The following is a 13315-nucleotide window of genomic DNA, read 5'->3' as shown; positions in this document are numbered from 1 at the left end:
AGGGTACATAACAACAACAACAACAATATGATTACCATGAGAAATAAGTAATATACACACATACAAATATTCATATAAATATGAATACACAGCAAAAGTATCTTATATAAATGAAATCTCTTTCAGATTTGATCATATACTGTTATGTAGTAAATTTCTGTGAGACTGGCATTCCATGAAAGAGGTCAGGGCCAGGAGTATAATAAGTGAATCATTTATTTTGTTAGGTATTGTTGATAGATGGGATGAGATACCTAAGGAGAAAACAAAGAGAACATATGAATGACAAGGACCAAATAAGAGGAGTATTTATATTTAGGAGCAAAAGGCAGGAGTGGAGAATAGTAGAGGGACCAAAGGAAACACAATCAGAGAGAAAGGAAAACAACAAGTATAGTAGAAAAGACAAGATGTAGGGATGATAGTCTTTTACAATAGAGACCACTTGAGCTAAGTTTAAAGGTTTATGGGAAGTGTCTAATAGAGGAAGATAAAAGCAAAGGAAATTAATTGATAGAACATGGTTCTGTGCGAATTTAAGTAGCATATTAGCCTCAAGAGAAGGAAGATTATTTCTTTTTTTAAATAGTGATAAAAGAAGGGAATATAATCAAATTTTGAATGTGGAAATTAAGGAAGATCATGTTGAATGTCTTCAAATTTTTATATAAAATAGGAAACAAGGTCATCTGTAAAGTGATAGGAAGGCAGAAAACAGAAGTCATAAGTATTCCTAACACACTTTAAATACATTTTCTAATTCTGCCCTTTGTATAAATCAAAAACAAATGATCTGTTTCTATAGTAATAATATTTACTGTACTTTTACTATCTGCCAGTTACCATACTAAAAGCTTACTTTAAACGTAAAACATCCCTAAGATGAAAATGGTATTAGTAGTACTACCCACATACACCCGCCACGGAATAATGCCGCAGGGACCTCAGAGCAAAGGTGACAGTACACTTTGTCGGTTTTGCTTTGTTCTGATTTTCTTTTCTTTTTTTGGTATATGTTCATTGACTACCCACTGTTTGTGTACCTCCATTTTGGTGACTAGAGGGGCTGCCTTAAGTTTTAATGCCACAAATAAACACTAAACATGTCCAAGAAGCAAAAGCAGATGACCATATCAGCACATGTCCAGAAACAAGATAAAATGTGAGACAAATGACCTAGAGGTAGACCTGGACTCCATTCTGGAAGGAGGGCAGGCCTTGGAAATGTCTGAGAAGGAATTCAGAAAAATGATTATAAAACATTTCAAAACACTTTACTATGGAGTTGAGAAAAATAAGGAAGAAGTCTGGAAAGTGCTACAGGAACAATCAAATAAGATACAGCATTGGAAACAATTCACCACCTACAGAAAGAGGTCCAAATGATTAATAATAGAATATCAGAAATACACAATACATTGAAAGGGCTAAGGAGTAGAATAAAAGAGATGGAAGCCAGAACAAGTGAGCTAGAAGACAAATCTCTCAATATCACTAAGGTAGAATAGCAAACAGGAAGCTGTAAGCTATTACATCACATGGCTGAACCTTGAGGACATTCAACATAATGTTGAATTTCACTCAACATAGTGAAATCAGTCAGTCAGAAAAGGAGAAATACTGCACAGGACCACTGTTATAAAAGACTCAGAAAAAGAACTCATACTAAAGCGTGGTGGGAGGTGGGGGTTGTGGGGGTGGGGAATTCTTTGCTGGTTACTGGAATGGGGGGTGTGGGATGAGGGGAGGTTGGCGGAAGGTGGAATACACACAGGATAGTTTGGGTGCTGGGGAGGGGAACAATACTCAAGAAAGGCAAGGGGAATGGAAGAACAAGATGGATGGGAAAACAATTAGGCAGGTTTGCATGAGCTAAGTGGGATAGAGGTAAATAATTATGTATGCATAACCTTGGAACAACAGGGCTCTGGGATACAGGGATTGAGACATGGTTGGAATGGGCACAAGGGAGGAAATAATGTTAAGACATTTGGCTGTCTTTTGAGAAAAAAATAAAAAGCAAATTGGTAAGGCAACTAGTACTATCCTTAGGATCAACTGTTTAAACCAAGACATATTCCCGGCAGGGCTTTTATCTGTGCTTTGGGGAGTAGAAATGGCAGCCTCTGCAGGCTACTGACTGGACGTAGCGTGAATTGGTATGCAAAAATGAGTGAAAGAATAGTGGAAGAGTCTTCACCTGTGAGCACTAGCTAGATTTTCAGAGTTTCTTATTCTCCCCTCCCTACAATGCTTTTCAGAGCCTTTTTTTTTTTTTTAATTAAGGAAAATCACAGCATAGCCCTATAGAAACTGAACTATGTGCATTATTTTATGTTGTTTTTTCCTTTACACCTGTTATCTCTAAAATAGCTTGATTATGGAATGGCTGGCTTAACTATAAAACATTCTATTACTGTTTATCTTGATTTAAAACAACAGAGATAGTAGAATAAATGTAACCTTTTGTGGCTATAAGTGACCCTAAAATAATGGTTAATTAACTTCTAAAAAAAATAATAATAAGGATGGCCAAGGGAGAAAAACAGAAGCAGGGTGCGGGACCCTATCCAGAGAAGCAGCAACACCAAAGATGGAAGCAGAGATGAGGACACGGAGAGAGGGAGCAGCTGAGGACTGAGGACTCTGGAAAGAGAGGGACTGGGTACTTGTGGCCAAGAGGCAAGCTTACAGAATGTGTTCTTTGGTTGTTTAAATTATTATATGTTCCTGAGTGTTTCTGTGTATGGCTCTGCCCCAAATAAAATGGAATGGAAGCAAACACTGTTGAATGATGATGCACGCAGGAGACTGTAAACATTGCAATGAAAGGATGGTGTAATGCTGATGTTCTCCCATGTAAACTATCACTTAATTTACAATAAAAACCTAAAAAAAAAAAAGGATAGCTGTTCAGTCATTTCAAGAGGTAGCATGTGGACAAGAACTGATGGTACTGAAATAAGAAGTCCAAGATGTATGGAAGGCATTGATAAAGAACAAGTTTCCAGGAATTGATAGACTATAAATTGAAGTTTTTCAACAAACTGATGCAGCATTGGCCATGTTCACTTATCAATGCCAAGAAATTTGGAAAACAGCTACCTGGCCAACTCACTGTTAAGAGACTCATATTTGTGCCCATTCCAAAGAGAGGTGACCCAGTGGAATGTAGACGTTATCAAACAATGTCATTAATATCACATGCAAGTAAAATTTTGCTAAAGATAATTTTTAAATGGCTGCAGCAGTACATTGACAGGGAACTTCCAGAAAATCAAGACAGATTCACAAGAGGACATAGAACTAGGGATATCATTGCTAACATCAAATGGATCTTGGCTGCAAGTAAAAAATTTAAGAATGATGTTTGCTTCTTTATGGACTCTGCAAAGGCATCCAACTTAGTGGATATTGAAAGCTATGGATAGCATAGCGAAGAGTGGGTATTCCAGAACACTTAATAATGCTCATGTTGTTGTTGTTAAATACTGTCGAGTCAGTTCTGACCCATAGCGATCCTGTATAGGATTTCTGAGGAGCGGCTAGTGAGCTTGAACTGCCAACCTTGTGATTCAAACTAACATTGCAGTCCAGCACATTAACCTGCAGCACCACACCAGAAGTCCAATTGTGCTGATGAGGAACCTGTATATAAACCAAGAGGCAGTTGTTCAAGCAGAACTAGGGGATGGATACTAAATGGTTTAAAATCAGAAAAGGTGTGTTCCAGGGTTACATTCTTTCATCGTATTTAGTCTATCTATATGCTGAACAAACAACCCAAGAAGCTGGATTATATGAGAAAGAACATGGCATCAGGATTAGAGGAAGACTTATTAACAACCTGTGATATGTAGATGATACAAACTTGCTTGCTGGGAGAAAAGAGGATTTAAATTACTTACTGATGAAGACCAAAGACCATAGCCTTCAATATGGATTGTACTCAGTATAAAGAAAACAAAAATCCTACAAGTGGACCTATAAATAACAGCATGATAAACAGAAAAATGGTTGAAACTGTCAAAGCCTTCAATCTGCTTTGATTCACAATCAACACTTAGTGAAGTAGTGGTGGTGGTTATGTACTGTGGAGTTGGTTGCAACTCATAGCAACCCTGTGTAGGGTTTCTGAGGCTGTAAATCTTTATGGGAGCAGAAAGCCTCATCTTTCTACTGCGGAACCACTGGTATTTTCCACCTATTACTGTAAGATTAGCAGCTTGACTGTTACCGCTATGCTACCAGAGTTCCTTGAATGAAGTTGTTGTTAAGTACCGTGGCGTCGGTTTCGACTCATAGTGACCTTGTACAGGGTTTCTGAGGCTGTAAATCTTTACAGGAGTAGAAAGCCTCATCTTTCTCCCGTGGTAGTTTGATAGTTTCAAACTGTCATCCTTGAGGTTAGCAGCCTGATTCGTTACTACTACGCTACCAGACAATAGCCAAGAAATCAAACAATGTAATGCATTAGGCACATCTACTGCACAGGACTTCTTTTAAATGTTCAAGAGCAAAGATAAGAGTTTGAGGACTAAGGTGTACCTGACCCAAGCCATGATATTTTCAGTAGCCCCGTAATCATGTGAAAGTTGGTCAATAAATAAGCAAGACCGTAGAAGAATTGATGCATTTGACTTATGGTATTGAAGAAGAATATTGAAACTACCATGGACTGCCAGAATAGACATATCTGTGTTGGATGAAGTACAGCCAGAATACTTCTTAGAACACAAGATGGTGAGACTTCATCTCTCATACTAAGGACATGTTTTCAGGAGAGTCCAGTCAGTCCCTGGAGAAGAACAGCATGCTTGGTAAAGTGAAGGATCACTTGAAAAAGAAGACTCCCAACAAGATGGATTGGCACAGTGGCAGAAGCAATAGGATCAAGCATAACAATAATTGTGAGGATGGCAGAGGACCTGGCAATGTTTTGTCCTGTCGTATATAAGGTCACTAAGAGTCAGAACTGACTCAACAGCACCTAACAACAACAGAATCATTATTCATTAGAATGTTAGTTGCATTAGCCTGTTTATTTGTTAAAATTCATTGATTTACATATAAAAAATACATATACTCTACCATATGAAAATATTTTTTCAAAAAAAAGGGTGGAAATCTATATGAATTCCATATCTAAAATCTGCTTATTCTGCCATATGTAAATATTAGCTGAGTAAAAAAGGAGGAAAATCTTTATGTAGATCCCTGGGACATTGTTAAATGAAAGAAAGCAAGCTATAGAATGAAACATAGCATACAATACCTTTTATGTAAATAAAAATAAATGATTACCACCAACCAGAATCATTTACTTCTGTGACTCTGTATGTATGTAAATCTAGCCTGGCCCTTTGGTCCTGCTGCCCCTCTCCTTTGTGTCAATCTTATGTTCATAGGGTTTCTAGAAAGTAAAGAAAAGAAAAAGATTTAAATTAAAACATCAGTAACATAAATGTCATTTCCCCTACTGATTATGATATTGACAAGTGAAGAATGATACTCATTTTCTGTGAATTCTAAGAAAAAACCTTGTTTGTGTTGTAGGTATTTTGAAAATATGTTTTCTTGTAAGAGGCAGCCTAATATAATGGAACTCTCATTGAACTGGAAGTACTTAGGATATCTGTGGTTTGTTTTGACTCTGCCACTGTTCATATTGATCATTTGGAGCAAGTCATTTAATTTCTGTGGGACTGTTTCCTTGTTGGCTAAATAAATGTACTGGTAACTGAGAGTTCTTCCAGGCCTAAAATTCAGTGAATCCTGTTGATTTTTAAGAATCGTAAGTGAAATACATTACTCAGTCCACAGTAGATACGTAGGAACTGAACTTCAAATTTTCGTTTAAACTCAGTAACTTTAAGGATATTTTTTACTTTTATATTTTGAAACAGGTGACAACAAAAGCTAAGCAACTGAAGGACTCAGTTACCTGCTTCTCAGGTGAGTTAGCACCCTCTTTACAATCTAAAGTCATTGCTGAAAAATAAATTACCTTTTAAAAATAATTTCTGTAAATACAGCAGTGTAGTAGTTTTTCCCAGTGAATTGTGCTGATCATAGTCCTAAAAGGGTTGTGTTAAAGGCAACAACTAAGCCAGTTCAGCCTTGCACGTGCAGTAAGTAGATGCCAAGAGCATGTATCCAATGAGCTTAACGAAGTATAAAAACAGCCTACCTATGCATCAGTATCAGTGGATAAATATACTGTGGTACATACATGCAATTGAATAGTATGCAGCGATGAAGAATAATGATGAATCTGCAAAATATCTCACAACATACAGGAACCTGGAGGACACGATTCTTGTTAAGTACCATAGAGTTGGTTCTGACTCATAGTGACACCTGCATAGGGTTTCTGAGGCTGCAAATCTTTATGGGAGCAGAAAGCCTCATCTTTCTCTCATGAAACACCTGGTAGTTTCGAACTGCTGACCTTGAGGTTAGCAGCCTGAGTCGTAACCACTACACTACCAGAGCTCCTGGAGGACACTATATGTAGTGAAATAAGTCAATCACAAAAGGAAAATATTGTATGAGACCGGTATTATAAAATGTCAAGAATAGGTTTATTCACAGAAAGAACCAGTCTTTGATAGCTACCTTGCAGGGGAAAGGGAGAGAGGGAGAATCACTAACTAGATTGTACACAAGTGTTAATCCTAGTAAAGGGAAAGACAGTTCATAATAGGAAGTCAGTCAGCACAACATGACCAAGGTGAAGGAAAACACTGAGAGGTACATAGGAATAGAGGGCTACTGTGGTAAATGCTAGAACGTATGCAATGCTGTGCCAATAGTAATAACAAACAATAATTTGTGAGTAGACACATAGGTAAATATGTATACTAAATAGGTGAAAGTGATTGTATGTGAGTATACCCACGTGCATATATAGTTAAGGCTGTTGATATGTCTACATGCACATTTGCAAATGCTATGTGTATATTCATATACAATGGTTAAGTCCAAAAGTACATATGTGCATGGGTTTATTCCAAACAAAACCTGTTTAAACACGTCTCTGCAATCAGTGGATGGCTACAGACAAGTTTTCTCAGTAATATACTTGTCTTAGTTTCATTAAGGTGCCTTAAAAAAAAAAAAAGGTCCAATCAAAATAGTAACTTCCAAAGTGATCTTGTTTGAGCTGGACTAGTTCAGTTCAAGGCAGACAGATCAGCTCAGAAGCGTATGGTGACTGTTTTTTTAATTTTATTTTGAAGGGGGTAAGGAGATTTCCAAGGAGTAATTTTGGTAGTTGGAGTCCTGGTGTGGTGATGTGGGCTAATGGGTCAGACTGCAAAGTCGTTTGAACGGCAAGGTCAGTGGTTCAAGTTCACCAGCTGCTCCCTGGAAACCCAAATAGAGTTTCTATGGGTCGGAATCAACCCGATGGCACTTAACAACAACAATCTTGGTAGTGTTCTTGAAGAACACAGGAAGCTCATGAAGATTTATTAGGAAGAAGTTTTAAGAACATTAAAAACTGTATTGATGAGAATAAAGGTCAGGAAAGTTGCACCAAGGAATTTTCTTCCCTCATGACAATGTACCTGATCATTCTTCAAGGGAAACCTTACCCCATCCACCCAAGTCCTAATCTTGCCCCTTCAGACTTCTTTTTCTTGCCCAAACTCAACATTTCAAAGGAACATAATTTCTGTCCCTCAGTGACTGCCATTATAATGTGATGTAAATCAAAACATGTGGAATTCTAAAGGAAAGAGTTATAGAAAGAGAGAACCACCAGAAGTGTATAGACCTAGATGGAGGAGATGTCAAGAAACAATGGCTTCACATTTTGATATTTTACTTAAAAAGATGCCTATGATTTTGTAACAATACATTTTTATTTTCCTTTGTATTTAATAGAGCATATAGACGGTACCAAGATGAGGCTTTCAGCTCCCACAAATATTTACAGCCTCAGAAACCCTGTACAGGATCATTATGTGTTAGAACTGACTTTGTAACACTTAAAAACGACAACAACAAATAGGGGGCACTGCTATACAGATTACTTAGACATTGGCACTAAACTTTTCATCTTGAAAGCTAAAGATCATAGTCTCTAGAGCCCTGGTTGCATAGTGGGTTATGCATTGGGCTGCAAACTTCAAGGTTAGTAGTTTGAATCCACTAGTCAGCTGTTCTGCAGGAGACAGATGAGGCTTTCTGCTCCTGTAAAGATTTACAGCCTCAGAAACCCTGTACAGGGTCGCTATGAGTCGGAAACAACTCAATGGCATGAAGCAGCAGCATAAAGGGCACAGATTTCTTAGAAATGGGCACTGAACTATTGTTCTTGAAGGCTAGGGGTCAGTCTCAGGGAACTTTTAGGTCAATTAGCAAAATACAGTTCATAAAAATAATGTTTTATGTCCTAGTCTGTTGAATAACATCAGGCATCTTAAAAGCTTGCAAGTGGCCATCTAAGAAGCCATAACTGGTCTATTCCCACCTGGAGCAAAGGAGAATGAAGAAAACTGAAACCCAAGGACGCAATTAGTCTAAAGGACTAATGTTCCACATAAATCATAGCTTTCTCTAACCAAGACCAAAAGACCAGTGTGTGGTTATTACCACTGTCATCCATGCTGACAGGGACCACAATAGAAGATCATGGAAGGAACCTCTGAGACTATGGCCCTAAGACAACCTTCTTACTTGAAACTCAAGATGCTCCGAGAGACTACCTCTTAGTCAAATAATAGACAAGCCTATAAAATAAACAATAACACCCATAAAGAATTGGCTTCTTAGAAAAATACAAGACTAAAAGATCAATGTTTGCAAAAAGCTGAAAAAGAGGCACACCCACTTGTCTGTCAGTTTGTCGTCTTAGGTGGCTTGTGTGTTGCTATGATGCGGTAAGCTATGCCACCAGTAATAAATGCCAGCAGGGATCACCCATGGTAGACAGAATTCGGCAGAGTTTCCAGACTGAGACAGACTGGGAAGCAGGAGAGGAAGACCACTTCTGAAGGGTGGATTAGCCACTGAAAACCTTATGGATAGCAGCAGAACATTGTTTGATGTAGTGCCAGAAGATGAGCTTCCCAGGTTCAAAGACGCTTAAACTATGGCTAGAGAAGAACTGTCTCCTCAGAGTAGAGCTGATCTTAATGACACAGATGGAGCAAAGCTTTCAGGACCTTCATTTGCTGATGTTTTGTTGTTGTTGTTAAGTGCCATCGAGTCGGTTCCGACCCATGGCGACCCTGTACAGGGTTTCTGAGGGTGTAAATCTTTACGGGAGTAGAAATCCTCATCTTTCTCCCACGGAGCTGCTGGTAGTTTCGAACCGCTGACCTTAAGGTTCGCAGCCTGATTCATAACTACTACGCCAACAGATGTAGCACAACTCAAATTGAGAAGGAACAGCTGCGAACAAACATCCATTACTAATCTGAATGTGATGTAAACTAGCACTCAGTTCACAATTAAAACTTAAAAAAAAAAATCTGAATGTGAAATTATGAATCTAGGAAAATTAAACATCAGAAATGAAATGGAATGCATGAAAATCAATATCCTAGGCATGAGTGAGCGAAAATGGGCAGGTATTGGCCAGTCTGAGTCAGGCAATCATATGGTTTACTATGCCAGAAATAACAGAATGAAGAGGAAGGTCGTCACATTCATCCTCAAAAAAAGCAACACAACGGAAACGACAAATTGAAGAGGAATGGCATAGGATTCATCCTCAAAAAGCATCTCAAGATCTACCTTGAAATACATTGCTGTCTCTGATAGGATAATATCCACAGGATAAATTCCATACAAGGAAGACTAGTTAATGCCACTATTACTCAGATTTGTGCACCAACCACTAAAACCTAAGATGTTGAAATTGAGGAATTCTGTCAATGTCTTTTGCTTGAAATTGACCAAATATGCAGTCAAGATATATTGATACTTGCTGGTGAGTAGAATGTGAAAGCTGGAAACAGTGAGGAACGATCGGTAGTTAGAAAATACAGCCTTGATGATAGAAATTATGCTGGGGATCACGTGATAGAATTTTGCAAAATCAGTAACTTTAAACAACACAAACAGTGACTATATATTTGGGCCTCACCAGACAAAATTCACAGGATCAAATTGAGTACATTTGAGGGAAGAGATGATGGATAAGCTCTAATGTCAACAGTCAAAACAAGACCAGGAGCTGACTGTCGAATAGACTGTCAACTGCTCCTGTGCAAGTCCAGACTGAAGCTGAAGAAAATTAAATTAAAACAAGTTCATGAGAGCCAAAGTATAACCTTGAACGTATCCCACCTGAAATGAGAGACCTTCCTAAGAACAGTTGATGCATTAGACACATAATGACAAAAGACCAGAAGAGTTGTGGCTTGACATCAACAATATCATCCATGAAGAAAGCAAAAAGTTATCAAAAATGCAGGAAAGAGAAAAAATAAACAAAATTGATGTCAGAAGAGATTCTGAAGCTTGTTCTTGAGCATAGAGAATATAGTGAAAGGAAGGAATGATGCCCTCACCAACCCAATAGCCAGTAGCAGCTCCCTCCTACAAATCCTCTGCTTTGCCTGGAGTTGGGTATCAAGCATAGAGCCCCTGCTTTTGGAGGCACATGAACTTGCCCTGAACTACACTGCACAAATAATGAACAGAGGACTAACTGCATTCACATAGGAGACAGGTGGTGAGTGCCTGAGAATGCACCAATATATACAAAATCATCAATTAAATATAGACATCATAGTGTATCAGAGAAAACAATTTCAGTTTGCACAAAGAAATAATGAACAAAATACAGAGTCAGAAATTACAGCACCAGAAATAGTATCATTAGTACCTGATAAAGAATCTAAAAGAATGTTAATTAGAAAACTGCAGTGAGTCTTGAGAAAACTTGAGATGAAATCAAGGAAAATAGAAAAAAAATAAAGCTATTGAAAAAAATCAGGAAACAAACTAATAAAATAATTTTTAAATGGGAACCATACAAAATCAACAGTTAGAAAACAGAAAAATTAATACTAAGACTTCAGAAATAGATAATACACTGAAAGGGCAAAGAAATATAATGAAACCAATGAAAAGTTGAATTACTGAGTTTAACGAAAAATCTTTTAATGTCTGACTACTAGAGGAACAGTCAAAAACAAAGAACAAAAAATCTGAAGGAAGTCTTAAGATTAATGTGGGAACACTGTCAAGAAAAATAACTTACATAATAGGAATTCTAGAATAGAAAGAAAGAAAAAGACCCATAAAGATTACTGTGTAAGAGTTTTTGGGAGAAAACTTCCATAGCATCATGAAAGATAAGAAGATAGTCATTCAAGAAGTTGAATGAACTCCAAACAAAATAGCCCCTAAAAGAAAGACACCATGACATTTAGAGTCAGACTTTTCAAAACCAAAGACAAGGAAAGAACACTGAGAGCAGTTCAGGAAAATGAAAAGTTACCAACAATGGAGCGCTAATAAAACTGAGATCTGGTTTCTCAGCAGAAACCAGGCAGGCAAGAAGACAATGGAATGACTTATAAAACTCTGAAAGAAACAAATTGTCAACCAAGAGTCATATATCCAACAAAATTGTCCATCAAATATGACAGCGAAATTAGGTCATTTTCAGACAAACAGAAATTAAAAGAATTTGTATAAACCAGATCAACTTTACAAAAAATTGGTTATTTGGACAGAGAACCAATAACAGACCAGAGACTAACCTACATGACAATATCACCTACATTCAAGCATTCAAAGTAAAACAGACCTTTAAAATTGAAAATAGAGAACCTGAGATAGTTGCAACAACAACAAAAAGTAGAACCATAGAGTGAAAAGGGAATAAATGTAGTTACAGAACTTCCAAATGAAGAGGAAATCAAATAGATTTGAAGAAAAATAAATAAAAATAAACCTAACTATACCCCTAATCTCAATGTAAAGAAAACAAAACTCACCACTGGCCCAATAAACAATATTCTTATCAACGGAGAAAAGATTGAACTTGTTAAGGACTTCATTCTTCTTGGATCAAATATCAACACTCATGGAAGCAGCAGTCAAGAGATCAGATGACGACAGGGATTGAGACATGGTTGGAATGGGGAAAAGGGGGCAATAATGTTAAGATGCTTGGCTGTCTTTTTAATCTTGGTTTTCCTTGCACTGGATGGGGGGAGAGAAAGGAATAGCCAGAAATATGCCATAGAAAGCTTGTAAGTCTATTTTCTGCCTATAACTGATTGGAATACCTAAAATCAGGCTACAACATGCCCAGTGAAGGAGGCTTCCTGTGGAGCCTCTGCAATACATAAGACTATAGGTGGAAGCCTGAACCACATCCAGAATCTTCAGAGATAGGAAACTTCCACTTGAAAGGACGAGCAGACCAGCCTGTAGTGGCTAAAAGAGTAGAAGATACTTCTTGAAAGAAAGACCTATAGGAAAAACTACAAAATATAGGCAGACCAACTGTTACTGCAAGAACAAACAAGTTGCTTGCCCAGGAGACATCAAGGCAAGTGGTCGGGTCCCCTCAGGGCAAACCCCCTTCTAAGACTAAGACTCAATGGGAATACACACTCTGATTGGTGACCACATTCATCACCGATAAGGGGAAGTGAGGGAAAAACAGCAATGAAGCTGCAAGCTAAGCCCTACCATGTTCAATAAACTCCTGTGAACCTGGGTGGAGACCTAGTTGGCCAGCAGTGTAGCAAGACCTGGGGACAGAGGACTAGAGAGTGAAGCATCCAGCTGATAAGAAGAGAGGGTATATGCAAAGGAACACCCACACTTGCAGATAATACCCATTTGGCCTGGCTTCAATGACTGGATGATCAGAGCTCAACTAGAAGAAGAAAGAAGAGGGGAAAAAAAGAGTCATATGATACAATCTGATGAACTTGACCTACACCTATGGATGCAGTAGCTCAAAAGAGGAAACAAATCCTTACAGCAATGATCATTCCCAACCCCTCCATACAGAGTAGACAGGAACGGGCAACTTGGACATTAGCTACCCAAAGGGGGGGGGGGGGTTCAAAGGCAAGAAGTGACTGGCTTACAAGGTTTCAAGAGGGAGCCTAGATCCAGAGGGTGTGGAGGAAGGTATAATCTCTACTGAGTAGAATACAATCTGTCTAGGCGGGGCTGATGAAATGAAATGCAGATAGGTCTCTTGTGATACAATAGTGAATAATTGTTATCAGGACTGACTGTGAAGGTTGGAAATGTAAAGGTAGATGTTTTGTAGCAAGGAGGGGAGTGAATAACTTTTCAGTCTAGGAGCGGAGGTCCCTAGGACCAT

The 13315-nt window shown here is 38.1% G+C and overlaps 1 protein-coding gene across 1 annotated transcript in view; it reads left to right on the top strand.

The window, feature by feature from the left end:
- The window catches only part of DNAJC1 (DnaJ (Hsp40) homolog, subfamily C, member 1), a 295976-nt gene that overhangs the window by 270621 nt on the left and 12040 nt on the right, over window positions 1-13315 (top strand). Inside the window, exon 10 of the mRNA XM_006869898.1 lies at window positions 5907-5955. Within this exon, the coding sequence (XP_006869960.1) occupies window positions 5907-5955 (49 nt within the window). The remainder of the gene's footprint in view (window positions 1-5906; window positions 5956-13315) is intronic.

This window comes from Chrysochloris asiatica, unplaced genomic scaffold, assembly GCF_000296735.1.
Source record: "Chrysochloris asiatica unplaced genomic scaffold, ChrAsi1.0 scaffold00137, whole genome shotgun sequence".
Lineage (NCBI taxonomy): Eukaryota > Metazoa > Chordata > Mammalia > Afrosoricida > Chrysochloridae > Chrysochloris > Chrysochloris asiatica.
Note: the sequence above shows the minus strand (reverse complement) of the source record. Positions and strands in the feature narration are given on the sequence as shown.